A 16,241-nucleotide genomic window follows, 5' to 3' on the forward strand; every position below is an offset into this window, starting at 1 on the left:
GAGCCTTCAAGATGAGAGGTTTATTGTGGATAGGTCTCAGTGCTGCCAGCCAGCTTGTCATTATCGCGGTTAAAGTTGGATAGATAACGGGTCTACCATATCTCGATGCTCTCGGCGCAGCACTGCCTCCCTTGGCTTTGTCATCGATTGCTGTTGAGGATGTTGAAGCATATGAGTGACGTGCCAAGTTCATGCCAAAGTGTGAAGTAACTGTTGAGAAGACCATCATAATGCACCCGCTACGTCGTGTGGGGTTAAACCCCGTTTAGCTTTGAGGGGTTGGCGGGGTTGCTGTATACAGAATATCTATCGCCACCAGCCTGATAGCTCTTCGAACGTTTAAAGTCAATATGACCTCAGGACGTGATATATCTGAAATAAGTGATATGATTCGAAAGGGGATTCACTATTTGTCTTGGAAATTGGCAGGCAACGCCCGCAACATGCTTCTCGTAGATATAAAGAACAATGTTAAACTCAGATTGAAAGAGGTGGAGTAGGATGGTCATATTATCGTGTAGCTTGTAATTGCAGGCAGGACGTTATCATGATAGCATGCGGCACCTAGACCCGTTGAAGTTGGACAAGTGAGCAATTCTAGAAATCAAAAACATTGTCGTCTTGCAGCCGACCTCTTGATAGTAATTGCTAAATTACAATATGTTGATTCCAATCTGCGGATGGTTCATGACATAAGTTATCATTATCGTTACTAATGGGTTATCAGCCCATGCCTCCCTCATACAGTGCGTTTTCAGCTGTTACTCGTTCTGTTCAGTTTCCCCTCTTTTTTAGAGACTTTCACATTCTTACATATCTATAGTCAGTACCTTCACCAGCTATCATCCCAAGCATGATAGCACTTAGTACTTCGACTTGTATAAACAGTACTTGAAGGAAGGCAAATATTTTATTTATACGCACATTGACTTCGTTACAATGTCTTGATTGACCATTGCCGAGCATAACTCAAGATGGGGCTTTTGCGAGCAGTGTCTGATACGGTCGCGTCCTGTTTACTGGGATAGATTAGTGTCTAGAGTCTAAGACATATGCTACTAAACGAAGGAACGGGCTATAGGGGGGCAATCAAGCCTGGCGTACCCCGCGCTGACTGAGAGCGTCGCCTGTTTTCCGACACAGGAGCTAGTGCACACTTTAGGAAGACAGGGAATAAATGCTCCAGGTTACTTATATCGGCGGTAGATAGAATGGGGATCCGATGATAACCGAACGGATCAGGGTGGCTGTTGTGAAGGGGCCACACTAAACGGTGTTGTATTATCCTTACACTAGAACAAGACTAACGGGTCAGACCATTTTCAGAAAGGAGTGTCACCGAAAGGAAGGGAGTTCTCAGCTACTCCACCAATCAACCGAAAGGGACAGGGATTCAAGGCCTGACCGACAATTCGCACGGCGCTAAACATGCAGCCATGCTGATATCACGTGGCTGAAGGCTCGCACTCTCCCGGCATCCAAGACTCTGTCGGTCTTGGCTATCTGATCCTTCTCTAAGTACAATCGTTATCTATACTTTACATCACCGACATGGCATCTCTGAGCATCCTGATAGTCGGCTGTGGCATCGCAGGACCCACATTAGCGTCCTTTCTGCTGCTCGCCGACATCCCCGCAGCCCAAAAGCCTCGGATAACCATTCTGGAGCGCGAGTCTAACCAGAAAGCTCATCTGCGCGGCCAGAACATTGACATTCGTGGCGCAGGCGTGACCATCATCCGGAAGCTCGGACTGGAGGCCCAAATCAGAGCTTCAACCACGGGGGAGGAGGGGGTCCGCATGGTGGATGAGAGTAATCGAATTTGGACGGAGAATCCAGCAGATAGAACCGGTACTATACAGACAGGAACAAGCGACATAGAGATTCTCAGGGGTAAGCTGGCTGAGCTATGCTGGAAGAATAGCCAGCGTATTAGCGCGGAAGCGCAACGCGACGGCGCCGCTGGGATTGAGTACATCTTTGGTGATTTTCTCGAGGAGATCCAGCAGCACGGAAGCCAGGTGCATGTGCGCTTTGCTAGGAGCGGGAAAACAAGAAGCTTCGATCTCTTGGTGGGAGCAGATGGCATGCAGAGCAGGACGCGGAAGATGGTTTGGGGTGAAGAAGGGGAAAACATCCGACTGCAGCGGTTGGGTATGTTCGCGGGCTTCTTCAGCATTCCGCGAGAGGAACACGATGACAACTGGAGGCGGTGGTTCCATGCCCCTGGGCGACGAGGCATTATGTTACGACCAGACGGTCTCGGCATGAGGTCCACGATCCTCATGTATGTGGTCAATGATAAGGATCCAAGATTCGTCGATGTGGCGACGAAGAGGAGTGGCAGCATTCAGGAGCAAAAGGCACTCTTGGAGGAATACTTTCACGGCGCCGGGTGGGAGTGCGACAGAATCATTCGGGAAATGAAGGCAACTGATGATTTCTACTACGATGCGGTATCGCAGGTGAAGATGGACAGCTGGAGTAAAGGAAGGGTAGTGCTTCTGGGGGACGCTGGGTAAGTTGACGACCCTTACACTATCACAGCTGTGGTCGGCTGGTATTCCTAAAATGCTCCCGACTAAGACATAGAAAGGTATTGTGCATCACCCATTTCGGGTCTGGGCACAACGTTGGCTTTTAGCGCGGCATATAAACTAGCGGGTTACCTCCAACCCTACATCAAGGGAGAGAGCCCAGACCTTTCATCTGCCTTGGCACAGTACGATGACCAAATGCGACCTATTGTCGAGGATGCACAGCAATTGGCACCTGGTATGCCACATCTTATTAATCCCGAAACCGCTTGGGGCATCTGGACCATGAGAAGCCTCGTTCTGGCACTCTCCTATACGAGGGCCTTCTTTTACATCATTAAATTATTCGGAAGAATTCTTCATCTGGGGCCTCAGGCAGCCGATTACGTCACGGTTGAGGATTTTGGTTTTAAGGATATGACAGTTTGGGAGGTGCGCAATACAGCTGAGTAGAGGTATGGGCAGGATGATCGGCATACGTTATGCGAATCCCTGTGTTCAATGCTGTACCCCCAAATGCAAGTGCAGCTGTGTTGCAGCATTAGCTATATAACAGCTCCGAGACAATGACTGGTTTACTCACCGGAGTCCGCACTATCTGTGGTGAGCTGAGGTATCGCATTGCATGGCTTTGGGTGGTATCGTCGATGTATTCTCCGCTCCTCGTGGACCTGGGTGGCACAAGGTCTTCCGGTTGGAGAGGATGTCATGAACCTAGCAATAATCATATGCGAATCAAGTGAGGTTGGGCCACCAAAACAAGGAAATAAACTTATAGCTGTTCCTTTTCCGTCCAACATTAGAAAGACCAATGGGAGAAATAAGAGAGAGACATTCTATCCTGTGCTGGATCAGTCGCTGTGATTAAGGTTGTCAAATCCGTTTAAAAAGCACCAAAGTACTCCATCTTTACTGAGGACTCGGTTTTGCAGCGCTAAGTTCTGTGAGTCGGCGCAACCTGGTCAGTTCTGCCGACATCCAGGAAGTCAAGGCGACAATGTCCGCTCCAGAGTTGACAAAATCAAAACCCTGGTGGTATTTGGCCGCGGCCACATCTGCCGAAAGGGCAAAGTGACCAGCATATTTTCCAGCATCTTTGGCGGCTTTCAGAACGCGATTCGTGGCCCCCTGGACCTCAGGAATCTGGGCGTGATCCAAGGCAAAGTACCCCAGGGATGAGGCCAGGTCATTGGGCCCAACAAAGAGCATGTCGATGCCTGGAACTGCTGCAATGGCAGCACAATTCTCGACTGCCATCCGCGATTCAATCTGCACGATAATGACCACGTTGTCGTTGGCGTGAGTCAGGTACTCTCGCCCGCTCTGATTGAAGGCAGCCGGAGCAAACATGGCACCTGCACCCCGCAACCCCTGGGGCCACTGCGAAGAGGGGTATTTACACCCTCGTACAATAGCCTCGGCTTGTTCCTGGCAGGATGTTCAGATGAGGAAGGAATGGCAGCCATGAGGGACGGGCATTTGACGGACCTTGGTCTCACACATAGGCACCATTACTGCGTGGGCGCCGCAGTCTAAGGCGCGCTTCATCATCCAGGGCTCCGAGGCGGGAATGCGCACGATGGGTGACACCCCAGCTGAGGAGACGGCTCCGACCTGCAGGTACATGGCCTTGTCATCGATGTCCCCATGCTCACAGTCAATCAATACCCACTAATTCATATCAGTACTGAGGATGAGAGTAGAATGTGAGACAAACTGCACGTACATCTGCCCCTAGAGGTGCTACGGTGCGTGCTAATGAGTAGCCCGGAAATTCCAGCCACTGTCCGATGGACGGTCCTTGCCGCGCGGTCGCGCGCTCTAGTGAAGCCTGCAGTCGCGTCTTTCCAGTTGTGGACACAACTGGCGAAGCAATAGAAGTGACCATGGTAGTAAAAAATGGGTCTGCCCTTTCTGAAGTGGTATCTGTAGTGGTTGGTTGCGAATAGTGGTAGTAGGGCTGATCAATACTGCGGGTTGTTCGGATGATTGTTGTATATGAATGGCAAATAGGGTCGGATCACGGCCCGAGGTCCGGTTTCAGTTGCTGAACCCTTCAAGCTCTGTTGTATTGTAGTCTAGTCCAATGAAGCTATCTTCAATATCTAATATGAGAGCTAATAATAAGCGATTATTACACTATGATTCGTCATGCTTATAGAATCGCCACTGATGTGAAATTACGTGCAAGTTCACGAGGAGGCCGGACGAATTATTCTGTGTTTGGCCGAGTGCGACCGAATGACATTTATCAACGTGAGAACTGATAGATAGCAGACAACTGAAATAAGGAACTCGTTACGAGTCAATGCACTGATCATGTATGATAAACTCCGTAATAAGCAACTGCCCCGATAACCAAAGTCTGATAACGATTTTAGCTTGGGATTTGCTTCCCCTCTTCTCCCCGCAAAGTTACTTTCCCCGCGATGAAACTGCTGCGCACCCCCTTGTGTCTCAACGTTGATTCTTGATGGCTTCACCAATGCAGAGAAAGTCCGACCGACGTGTCTGGAAGGCGTGTCTTGCTTGCCGGCGGAAGAAGGTAGTGTCCCAGTACTAACCTCTTTGATTTTTCTTCTTCCCTGCTCCGGGGATTCTGCTAATCTCGACCCGTTCGCAGGTAAAATGTGACGGGGAGGAGCCATGCCATGGTTGCCAGTCGCGCAACCAGAAATGCGAGTATCCCGATAGTAACGATAATGCGGCGGTCAGCCGACGCGATGCCAGCTCTTTGGACAAGTATTACCGGAATATTGAGGCGTTGGGACTGCGGCTTGAGGGCCTCACCCAGACGCTATCGGAATGTATCCTCGCTATTCGCGACACCAACAACCGAACGGGATTACCACTTAACCCGGGCTCGAACTGTGACTCACGGTCAGAGTCAAGGACCAGATCCCTCCCAACAGAAGTGGATATGGAGACGGAGGATGATATTCCTGGCACCGATCACCTAGATGCCCCGCCAACTCCCACATCTTACAAATCGCGGGATCGTGTCGGGCATATGGTACCTGACTCCTATGGGCGTTTGCGGTCTGTTGATGAATAGCAAGTATCACAGCATGAGTTATATCGCTGATGAATTCCTTCCAGATACCTTGGCGGTGCAGCCAACAATCTGGTTATTGAGGCAGTGCAAGGGTTGTCACCGTCTCCAGATCGCTCGCCCAATTCAGCTCAAGCTTCGATCCCCCAGGCCTCAATTGAAATGCCCTTCTTCCAGCATGGACAGGTCTGGCCCGAGCTCCCCTATCTGCCATCGGCGAACGAATTGGCCCGTCCACCCCAGTATGTAGCAGATCTCCTTGTCGGAATTTACTTTGACCAGTTACACTATACATTTCCTATCCTAGACCAGACCCGATTCGTTTCCCAGTATCGCGCCATGACTGCGGGAAGTCCTGTAGAACGCGGTTTCCTCTCCGTCTTCTTTGCTGTTTGCGCCTGCGCCTCCGGGCTACTGCCACGCGAACCCGGTGCTACGGGGCTGGTAGGCATTGACTACTACCAAAAGGCTCTTCTGCTTTTCTGGGCCTCCAGCGGTGAAGTGTTTCTGGAGCAAGCCCAGTGTCTGGGCCTGCTGGCCGTGTGCTCTGCCGGCTGGAATACCGTGGCCCAGAGTTGGCGTCTGGTGGGTCAGGCAGTCCGCATCGCCCAAGATTTGGGCCTCCATATCGCCAGCCTGGTATGTCACCAACACCCTGTGCACTGTCACTACTGAACTCGTGCTTGTCAGATTAACGGTAGAACTGCAGAAGGATGCCCATGTTTCCACTAGCGACCACGATGCCGACGCGCAAGTCGCCCAAAGGGTATGGTGGGGCTTGTTTACACTCGACTGGTAGTTCCCCCAAATTTCAATTTCCCTGCTTCAACAAAAGGCGTAAGGGCATAGTGGAATACATAAAGAACTAGGAGAAAAAAGATAGAATTGATTCTGACCGTGCATACAGCCTTACCTCCATCTGCCTCGGTCGTCCCATGGCCGCCAACCTGGAAGATTGCTGCTGCGAGCTGCCCTCGGCCGACGGAGACAGCTCGCCCATGGCTGGGTTCGTCGCCTTCACTCGCCTGTGTCGGATAGCTGCCAAAGTGCATCGCCTACACGGGTCGCCGCCAGTGCGAAGAGAGACATGGACAGCGCGCTGGCAACATCTGCGACCGGCCGTCGACCGGCTGGTTCATGAATTGGAGCATTGGTTACAGCAGCTGCCGGATGAGATCCGATTTTCCGCCAACCGGATCCAGACGGGACCCAGTCTCACCATGTGCTTTATTGTTTTTATCCTTCACTCAGCTATCATCATGAATCTGTATCGGTATGTTTCTTCATTCAGTCAACGTCCGAGCCCCGATACAATGTTCAGAGATGACTAAACATGTTACCGGCTAGGCCTCTTGTCGGTCAAACTCTGTCCACCCTCACCGATCCGAGTAGCGAGTGCATCAGCGCGGCGCGGAGCTGCATCCAGGCTGCAGAGCTAATCCGCGAGCGGGTGCCTCCATCCCATCACCTCGCCTTCTGCGTGCAGTATCTTACTATCTCTGGTATTCTGCTGTGGACCATGGAGAACCCACAGAGCGATCAGCCAGCCGCGGGCCTCACTGACGTCTATCAGGCGTTACAATCCTTGATCGAGCTGGAGTGCGTGTGGCCCTGCGCGAGTCGTGGCAGGGCGATCCTGGAGCGGCTCTTGCAACATCCCCGGGCAGACGCGAGCGCTCATCTTCCATCTTTGCCCGTTCTGGATGGGCTGTGGGAGCTCTTTTCACCATCTACTGCGGACATGGTTTTCAATGGCCTTTAGCAGTGGTGTGCAATACCCGCATGTACCTTCGCAATAAATATGCGCGAATGCGACACGGTTGCCAATTTTTGAGTAAACTTAGTGATGGGCTACGCTGAACAAGGCTGTTATGGTCATTAGGTTCCGCCGCTGAGTACAAATAGATGAAGTAAGGGGTTTTCGAAGCTTGGTAGCCTGGCCGGGCCCGGTTAGCGGTCATGAGGGTATGCTAACGACGGTCGTACCATGATACAAACCCGAGAGTGACAACACAGGAGCCCGAAGCAGACGATGATGGTGATCTCAGCAAGTAGATACCGTAGGATATCCTTAGCGCATAAGGTCTGTGATCCGATGATATCTTCCGCGTTATGCCCACTGCGGTCTTCTTTGCGTAGCCTGCTATGTGTTAACTCAGGAGCGAGAGAGGAAGACCCCACTGTTGGTTCGGATCTCATCCGCAGTCTGTGATATTGGTAATATGTTGATAAACAGATAGTGTGGCCGATAAGCAAGGGTGGATATGCTGCGTGGACATGCTAGGTTTGCAGTGCAGGCAGTCGCCGACCGCGAAACTTGCTTCCTACCCTGGATCTTACATGGGTGAAACCTATGAAGTGTGCGACCAGGGGGGTATGATTGTAACACTTCATTTTCATGGTATGTAATTATTATACCAACTGGACTAGGTATTGATGCAGCACTATATATGGTCTTTTCTATTAAGACGGATTTAACCTACTAACTGGTCAAGCTTCCACGACGCCCGTATCACTCGAGCCATTCGCGCAATACCACGCTCCATCTCTTCCTTCTGTACCGCTGTTAGCTCATTCAATCAGATAGTCTTGACAGGGTCTCATACCGTCGTCATGGAGAAGGAAAACCGAAAGTTGGTCGTCGAGGGTGTGGCCCCGCGCGCGTGGGTTGTAATTTTGTCCGGCCCCTCCCAGGGGTGGTAATAAGACCCGGGGGTCAGGAGGACCTGTAAGTGATTGTCAATACGTCCTCTGGAATGTCTACAAAACGACCTGTACTTTACTTACTTTGGCCTCGGCCAACTGCCGCCACAGCTGGTCGGCCACAGTCTGCTCCGGATCAACCACGTTCTCATCGTGCCGTAGCTGCTTAAAGGCAGAGTTCTGCGACAGATAAAAGCAGGCCCAGATGAACATACCACCGGTCGGTGGTACGAAGGAGAAAATAGGAATGTCACCGAGGTGGGCCACCAGGGCTCTGCTATCCTCCGCCGCGTCTTCAAGGCGGAAATGCTGCGAAAAGGCGTCAATCATCCAGTCACGTCGGCAACGGTACTCCACACTTAGCCCCTGCAGCCAGCCAAGATAGCCGTCGATACCCCAGCTTTGCATCAAGCGGAGGGTAAGCGCCTGTGAGAGGCCGGATGGATCCTGCGTCTCGACTTCGGTCGCACGAAGCAGTCGCTCCGTGAACACAGGATTAGCGACAAAGTAGCCGAGCCGCAGACCCGGTGCCAATGTCTTACTAAAGGACTCCAACCGGATGACACGGCCCTGGTGGTCGATTTGGAGCATTGACGGTGTCAAAGACCTCAAGAACTCATCGCTTCCGACGAGTTCAGGGTCGTCCATGGTGACCTGACTAGCATTGCATTCCGGGTACTGCAGGAAAAAGTATGGATCGTCCTCAACAATAATGACATCTGCTCAATTGTCAGCCCATGGCGCAGAGTCAGTAGTGCACGTGGTCAGCCGTACCGTACTCGACACACACATCGTAAATGTCTCGTCGACGTTGTATGCTCATCGTAACGCCGGATGGGTTTGAACCGACACTGACAAGGTAAAGCACGCGCGGCTGCCGAGCGCCAGGGTGGGTATCATCCCAATCGCGCAATGTTTGGGCGAGAGCATCAGCACACATGCCTTCCGCGTCTGATGGAACCGGGGCCGCCTTGTTACCCAGGGGGATCCAAAAGGCCTGCGCGGAAGGATAGGTGTAACTCTCACACAGGATGTAGTCGTCTGGCTCGCACAACAGGCCGACTACTTTACTCCATGCGTTGGTATTTCCTGAATGCAGCAGCACTTCCCAGTCTGCGTATGCCGGGCTATGCACCAGTTGGGTAAACTCGCGGCACCAGGCACGTAGTTGGGCATTGCCTGATCCCGACCCATACTGCAAGAAACCCTCAAGGGGCAATTCGAGCGAGCAGGTGCTATTCTCGGCTGTTGGAGTTGATGCGGTTATGGTGACTCTGTGGAAAGGGAAAAAAGATGGGTGCGGAAGGCCTAAAAACCCGTGTCAGAAGGTGTATACGTGTTCAGCTGATGCCAGTCACTCCAGCAGCGTACAACCAAAACTACTCAGTTCACCGAGGTTATGTAGTTGGCCTCTTGGTGGCCCAGATATTGGAATATTGACCAATATACTATGGACAAGAGAACGGATGCCAAATGGTCATAAGACAAAGGATTGAATAGGGAGGGCAAACGGGTCATAGCAGCAGCAAATATGTCACAAGCGGAAACAAAATCCAGAAGATGGGGGCATCTAATCGAGACAGGGCAATAAAAACACATAGCTTGACTTGTAACATACCTCCTGCCAGGCTGACCATGTCTTCAACGGCCATAAACCGAATAATGTCCTTGAGGGGGCTTGGATGACGCGCCCGGGAGCGTAAGTTGATATGGTGGCTAAAGTCAACCGCCGTGGGGAGTTCGTTGGTGGATTGGGATTGGGTCATTGTATCTGTGGTGGAGGAAAGATAAGACGATAATGCACAGATGAAAGGAGGGAGCAATATGAAGTAGGATTTGTATGAGAATTAAGTCGCACATAATGAAGAGGATCGTCGAGATTGACGACGCTCCTCTCTTTTCTTATCATACGCGGCCCGAGATCCGAAGTGGCGGACAGGCAAGCTGGGCATGTCAGGGCCAGAGATAGACGCACCCGATAAATACTGACTGCTTGCAACCGACTGGACAACGAAATCATGAGGGGAATTTCAGCAACTTAAACCTTCATGGCATCTGGAAAGGCAGACATCGCGTTGGCAGAGAGGTCGCCGGATCCTCCGCCGCTTGGGGATGACAAGCATCCCGGCATGGTTGTCGACCTGGTCCACGCTAGTGAAGCTGAATATACACCGGACCAGTACCGCCGGCTGGTGCGCAAGGTGGACTGGATCATCCTCCCGTTGATGTGGATTATCTCTGGCACGCAATACGCTGACAAGGCATCAATCTCGACCCAGGCCACATTTGGCCTCGAGCAAGACACCCATCTGGTGGGTCAACAGTACTCCTGGCTAACCTCGATATTCTACTTGGCTTTCCTGGTCAGCGAGGCCCCCGGTAATTATATATTGCAGCGTGTCAGTGTTGGCCCTACCGTGGCCGTGTCTATGTTCCTGTGGGGTGAGTCTGTCCACATAATATGCTGAGAGAGCTATCCACTGATGATAGCTCGAAGGCATCATCGTGTTGTGCATCGCCTTCGCCACCAACTTTGCGGGTCTAGCAGTGTTGCGATTCCTTGAAGGTGTCACTGAATGCACCACCTACCCAGCCCTTCTGCTGATCACAGCCACATGGTATACCAAGGAAGAACATGCAATGCGCTCGGTCATCTGGGGCAGCGCTAACGCTGGGATGGACGTATTGACTAGCTTGGTTAACTATGGTATTGGCCGCCGCGCTGAGACACACCCAAATGGAATGGCTCCCTGGAAGGGCATCTCCTTCTTTCTAGGGGCGTTGACCATTGTACTTAGCGGCATCGCCTATCTTCTCCTAGGTACACCACGCGAGGTACGCTGGCTATCCCCTGAGGAAAAACGCATGGCTGCGGCGCGAGTGGTGGCCAGTCAAACTGGCTCGGATGCCCAGAAGCGCACTCTGGATTGGAAGCAGGTGGCCATCGCCTTCCGCGACCCTCAGACCTACTTCTTCTTCTTTCTCGTCGTTGTGAATTCCATTCCCAATGGTGGCACAACGGCTTTTGGAAACCTCGTGTATGTCTCCTTTGGCTTTACGGCCCTGGAGACCATTGTGAAGGGTAAAATTCCACAACAGCTGCTATCGATCGCGTGGTTTTTGATCGCTGGTTATATAACATTGAGAAAACGGAATTCCCGCTGTGCGTTGTCCCTGTCATCCTTAACTGGCCAAGGCACTAACCCAGGGGTGGCAGTCTATATTATGATCATTTCGGTGATCCCTGCCTTCTGCGGTATGCTCGCCCTGGCCCTGCTCCCTCACTCCTCGAGCCTGCTGTGGGCGCGCTGGGGCGTGTACTTCATGACCAGTGTGGGCAATCTGGCCGGTCCTTTGATATGGACTCTCTTGCCATCCAACGTGGCAGGGCGGACAAAGAAGTCGGTTACAGGCACTGTGCTATTCATTGCCTACTGTGTAGGAAACTGCGTCGGCGCCCAGGTCTTCCGAGCTAAGGATGCGCCACGATACATTCCCGCGATCGTAGTATGCTCTATTATGTACGGCCTGGAGATACTTTTGATGATCGCGTGGCGCACCTACTGTAAGTATCCATCGAGCCAAAAGCTGCGTCCGGTGCTCAAAGCTAAAATTGCATCTAGGTGTTTGGCAGAATAAACGTCGCGCTTCTCTGATTGCCGCCATGGCCATGACTGTCCAGGAGTCAGCGCATCAGGGCCGCCTAAATGCAGAGTCAGACATGACAGACTACGAGAACATTCACTTTGTTTACAGTCTGTAGTGGGCGAATTTGTGTGTTTACCACTCGAGTCTAATGAATACGTGGTCCTTTGAGTTGGCTTCCTATGTATCATGATCACCCCTTACTGGATATAGCTAGAATCTGATTTCACTTTGTTGATATCTTCATCTGGTATCCTAGATTATGAAGAGTGATGTCCGCTATTTTATTTTAACGATATGCTAATATTGTATCCGGCCGAAACTGGCCCGCCTTCATCGCGTACATTTGAATATATTTGAGTCCCCCCTTCCTCACCCACCCGTTGCGTCCCTCTCCGGTGGCCCATATGCCCTTGCCCACCATCTCTTTCTTAATTTATCAACGCATTTATTCGGCAATGGAGAATCACGTTTCGTGGGAGCAAACGCCCTGCGAGCTCAACCTGGGCAGTCTAGGTCCGATCTGTGGCCTACAACGAATTGACGACAAGGTTCATCGTTATGTCCGCGTCCCCTACGCTCTTCCTCCCATCGGCGCGTAACGCTGGCAGAATCTACGCCCTTTACCATTTGACTACTCATATAGCTATCCAGATGAAACAAGATTGGATGCCACCATCTTCGGTCCTGTTTGTCCGCAGGCCTATCTCTCCAGCAGTGCCCGGAAGACTCCTGGTTCCAACTGGACTTTAGTCAATGCGCCTCCGCCAGGACAACGCCGGCCAGTGGTGTACCGAGACTGTTTTGCCATGGGCGATCTTCTAAATGAGCTCGTAATATACGATTAGCATTTCTCTTAACTTGAACTGATGTCCAGATCTAATTTGAGCCTCTCACACCCAGGCCTAAGCCGTCACCTATATATGAATGCCATCTAGAAAACAGCATGCTATCCTATATATGATGAAAAGAAGTGAGTAGGGGCATTTATCCACTACACCATAGCGATCATAGTTTTCAAGCAGGGAAACCTTCACAACGGGACAAAAGTTTGATATTATTCAATAAGTTTATAATCAGTATTATTTAAAAGCACTTTATACACTGAATACAATAGTATAATTCTTATTTTTTTTATTCATTATCCTATAGAGTTCTAAGTATGTAAAAACAATAATATTCATTTCTGAATCTATTCCATACATATAATAAAAATCTAAATCAGATTAATATTTTTTTTATAAATACTTAGCCTGATTAAATTTATTGGGTATTGCTAGAATGAATATTATAATAATAACTATCCTACTTCCTCTCAACGAGCTCTCTGAGGTAGATTCTCTTTCTAATAACGACAATCGGACATTCTATGTCTAGTACAAGTGTGGACAGATCCCAGGCCTCTTTATAGTCACGTTGTGATCTTAGGCAAGACGTTGAATCACAGGTGGCCGCGAATAATATCTATCCCACCGAAGGGAGTCATCGAGAATCACATATCCAGGCGTCTGCGACTCCCCCCAGCATACTTTCATCCAGCCAACATCCTCCTCTGTACACCCTTCCAGTGGCTCCTCTTCTGGGCCAGGTCCCCCGCGTTCCGCCAGCTTTTCCTCATCTAACTCCTCCGCTTTCCATTCGGCATTGACTAGACGAACGAATCCTCCGTGTATATCGTTGTCTGGCGTGCTCAGGATTGAATCCAAGGCTTCTTGGTCCACCATGATGAAAAAGCGGTATCTACCATTTTTCAAATGCCATAGGTGGCTGGCAACAATTTCTTGTTCCTCTTTCACCGCAGTCACAGCCCACTCATTGAATTTGTCACGTAGCGAGGCCACCGTCGTACCCTCGAAAGATCGATCTTCCAAGACCGTTGGAGTAAATCTGGCGAGGAGATCTAGGCCGTTGTAATACTGAAGGTATTTTTTGACGCGCTTATGGAACCGGATCATCAATTTCTCCCAGTCGGAGTCACTTTGATACGTGCATCGATAGATAACGAAACCCCATAATTTAAAACCATCTTTGTTCAGAAGTCTCTCCAGCTCGTCGGCATCATCCATCCCGCTCTCAATCTCGGGAGCGCGTTTAGAGGGGTCCTGTCGCGAAGCCAATTGTGTCGAGAACAGGGTGGAAGGGATGAAGGGCGGTGTGATATGCGCAAGGCGGATCTGGGGAGCAGGAGAGCGAATAAGACGGCGCAGGCGAAGGAAGCTTGGTATGTTGCTTCTGAAGTGCGGGCGGCGGAGAACACTTCTTGCAATCATGAATGCGAAATGTCTGGGCTGATGGTCACGTCACTGGGTGATACAGGAGCGGAAAGAGTTGTTCCGGAAAGTAGGTGGACGAGCTGGGGACTGCCTCATCATAACAGGGGCCTCAGTCATATTTGACCCTTCCCTCAACCTAGCCTGGCTGCCTCCCCGCATCAGGCCAGTGTGGCGGCAGGTCGAAAGTGGCCGGGCAGTGGAGCAGCGGGAGCTCGTCGGGTGTAGCTCCAGAGGCAAGCTCTTATTTTTACCAGCTCTCTCCCCCTTTTCCGAATCCTCGCAAGGTGATTAGGGGACCTGGTTATTTAGACTTCGCTGGTCTATTTGGTTATCCTGTCTTGGTTGTCCTCTGTAGGAAAGGGTAATTAGTGCTTAAATTTATTTCTTCTTCTGGGTTGGGGGGGATGGGGAAGCAGGGAGGTTTTCGGCCGCGAAGGAGCGGGTGGGGATCATCAATACACAGGAGCCTCTTAACCACTTCATTACAGGAATTCTGACCTCCCCGGTAACATACGAAATACTATAATAGCCACACCATAGCGATCATGTTTTACTATCACCGAGTAACAATGATTCTAGCTATTAATTACACCTCCTGCTATTTGACCCACCCCGATACCGCCCAAACTGGAGAAGAGAAACTCTTCCGGCTACGCCAATCACTACGGAGCGCTGAAAGCATTATATTTATACAGAAGTACAGGGTTTCGGCGGATAAAGCCGGTGTATATATCTGTGAGCAGGTGTGATAACCCATTTAGAGGGTCGAGCCCACATTAGTCCATGGCGGTCCGTCCGAGTGAATGAGTCCTCCGTGATGTTTGGCAAGACTGCTTCACCCAGAAGCATGATTGCGCAACAACCTTTCAACGCCTTTATCTCTCTACCATGTAGACCAGCCATCGTTCGACTGGCTTTTATGCTCTTCTGCGGCAGAAGGGTCTTCTTGTTCCACCCCCGCTATGGACATCGTGCCACCTTGATAGACTGGGATGCCAGTTTGAAGAGATCCGCTCCTTGCCCGGTTCTGCTGCCGAGACCCACACATCTACATTATCCTCTGTCGAACCGAAATCGAAGAATGACTCAGGTAGTGATGCTGCACGTCTGGCAAGATGTGGTGCTGTTCTTATCAAGCTGTTCACCTTGATCGACATCCTTGACTATGAAGGTAGCCCGTTCGAAACACGGAAAACGTAAGCAACAATTTACGACTGACCCCTCGTACGCAGTGGATTCGACTTACCCGTTCCCTGAGCAGTGGAAGAATCAACTTCTATTTCGCCGGTCGAGTTGTCCATCGGCTCGAATGCGCCACTTTCTGGCGCCGTGTTCAAGATACCCAGTCAGAGCATAGTGCTGCCGACCTCTTAGTTGGATACTTGGATTACAACGATCTGGCAGGATACCGCCGAGAATGTGATCAGGAACGGCGAGCTCGGCGCCTGGGACACACGCCAGTGGTCCATAAGTCAGCTGGCGAAAATTGGCTCCTTACGAGAGATTGGAAGAGTGATCCTTATCTGGTCTGTGTGCTCTTGTCTCTCGGGCAGCTGCAGCGGCGACTGCGCCACCCTAAGTACCAGAACTAGTTCCGGCACCCCAACCAACTTATATATCTCTGGTAGCCTCGCAATAGAACCTTCAACCGCAGCTGGCCGCACCTCTCTCTTCAAGTCTGCCCAAACTTGCCTCTAACACTATTTACGCTGGCGAGACTGCGAATAGTAATGATGAATGATGACTGCGATCCTAAAGGTCACTGCTATAACGTCTGCATTATCCGTACGTCGTCATACCATGCTTGAGCATATGACGCTAACCTTCCTAGACGATCGCTCTGGATCTCCATATCAATTCGCCTTTCTCAGCACTGGCACAACCATCTGTAGTCAGCCTTCAACTAAGCTGTCATGTGATTTGTGCGATGCCGGCGGGTTCCTCAGGCTAAACATTACCCCGCCCCATCCTCCTCGATTTCCCCTCATTTATGCCTCCAGCTATTTTTCTTCCTGCATTCTGTTGCATAC

The 16,241-nt window shown here is 50.9% G+C and overlaps 8 protein-coding genes across 8 annotated transcripts; 5 read left to right on the forward strand and 3 right to left on the reverse strand.

Moving 5' to 3' along the window:
* Nucleotides 1-1,551: 1,551 nt before the first annotated feature.
* Nucleotides 1,552-2,991, forward strand: BO85DRAFT_368004 (oxidoreductase; the record flags this gene model as incomplete). Its single annotated transcript, XM_025655845.1, has 2 exons — nucleotides 1,552-2,519; nucleotides 2,598-2,991. 2 exons carry the CDS (start codon nucleotides 1,552-1,554, stop codon nucleotides 2,989-2,991), a joined length of 1,362 nt encoding a protein of 453 aa, XP_025517361.1.
* A 456-nt stretch (nucleotides 2,992-3,447) lies between these two features.
* On the reverse strand, nucleotides 3,448-4,539 carry BO85DRAFT_476144 (HpcH/HpaI aldolase family protein; the record flags this gene model as incomplete). The annotated part of the gene is made up of 3 exons (XM_025662760.1): nucleotides 4,265-4,539; nucleotides 4,027-4,209; nucleotides 3,448-3,966 (listed from the first exon to the last, which is right to left on the reverse strand). Exons 1-3 carry the CDS (start codon nucleotides 4,424-4,426, stop codon nucleotides 3,448-3,450), a joined length of 864 nt encoding a protein of 287 aa, XP_025517362.1. The 5' UTR covers nucleotides 4,427-4,539.
* Nucleotides 4,540-4,750: 211 nt separating this feature from the next.
* BO85DRAFT_476145 (Zn(II)2Cys6 transcription factor) lies at nucleotides 4,751-7,406 on the forward strand. The gene is made up of 6 exons (XM_025662761.1): nucleotides 4,751-5,083; nucleotides 5,162-5,577; nucleotides 5,638-6,229; nucleotides 6,300-6,385; nucleotides 6,498-6,863; nucleotides 6,938-7,406. Exons 1-6 carry the CDS (start codon nucleotides 5,012-5,014, stop codon nucleotides 7,350-7,352), a joined length of 1,947 nt encoding a protein of 648 aa, XP_025517363.1. The 5' UTR covers nucleotides 4,751-5,011; the 3' UTR covers nucleotides 7,353-7,406.
* A 556-nt stretch (nucleotides 7,407-7,962) lies between these two features.
* On the reverse strand, nucleotides 7,963-10,059 carry BO85DRAFT_510163 (aminotransferase-like domain-containing protein; the record flags this gene model as incomplete). The annotated part of the gene is made up of 5 exons (XM_025664536.1): nucleotides 7,963-8,145; nucleotides 8,197-8,316; nucleotides 8,378-9,012; nucleotides 9,068-9,601; nucleotides 9,912-10,059. The coding sequence occupies 5 exons, from the start codon at nucleotides 10,057-10,059 to the stop codon at nucleotides 8,065-8,067; spliced, it is 1,518 nt and encodes a 505-aa protein (XP_025517364.1). The 3' UTR covers nucleotides 7,963-8,064.
* A 282-nt stretch (nucleotides 10,060-10,341) lies between these two features.
* On the forward strand, nucleotides 10,342-12,056 carry BO85DRAFT_457583 (major facilitator superfamily transporter; the record flags this gene model as incomplete). The annotated part of the gene is made up of 3 exons (XM_025661530.1): nucleotides 10,342-10,735; nucleotides 10,791-11,858; nucleotides 11,917-12,056. 3 exons carry the CDS (start codon nucleotides 10,342-10,344, stop codon nucleotides 12,054-12,056), a joined length of 1,602 nt encoding a protein of 533 aa, XP_025517365.1.
* A 340-nt stretch (nucleotides 12,057-12,396) lies between these two features.
* Nucleotides 12,397-12,786, forward strand: BO85DRAFT_485917 (uncharacterized protein; the record flags this gene model as incomplete). Its single annotated transcript, XM_025663351.1, has 2 exons — nucleotides 12,397-12,536; nucleotides 12,585-12,786. The coding sequence occupies 2 exons, from the start codon at nucleotides 12,397-12,399 to the stop codon at nucleotides 12,784-12,786; spliced, it is 342 nt and encodes a 113-aa protein (XP_025517366.1).
* A 366-nt stretch (nucleotides 12,787-13,152) lies between these two features.
* Nucleotides 13,153-14,594, reverse strand: BO85DRAFT_518279 (muramidase). The gene has a single exon (XM_025664959.1). The coding sequence runs from the start codon at nucleotides 14,206-14,208 to the stop codon at nucleotides 13,363-13,365; it is 846 nt and encodes a 281-aa protein (XP_025517367.1). The 5' UTR covers nucleotides 14,209-14,594; the 3' UTR covers nucleotides 13,153-13,362.
* Nucleotides 14,595-14,994: 400 nt separating this feature from the next.
* BO85DRAFT_485919 (uncharacterized protein) lies at nucleotides 14,995-15,803 on the forward strand (the record flags this gene model as incomplete). The annotated part of the gene is made up of 3 exons (XM_025663352.1): nucleotides 14,995-15,000; nucleotides 15,106-15,407; nucleotides 15,473-15,803. The coding sequence occupies 3 exons, from the start codon at nucleotides 14,995-14,997 to the stop codon at nucleotides 15,801-15,803; spliced, it is 639 nt and encodes a 212-aa protein (XP_025517368.1).
* Between the last annotated feature and the right edge of the window lie 438 nt (nucleotides 15,804-16,241).

This window comes from Aspergillus piperis, assembly GCF_003184755.1.
Source record: "Aspergillus piperis CBS 112811 unplaced genomic scaffold BO85scaffold_5, whole genome shotgun sequence".
Classification (NCBI taxonomy): Eukaryota; Fungi; Ascomycota; class Eurotiomycetes; order Eurotiales; family Aspergillaceae; genus Aspergillus; species Aspergillus piperis.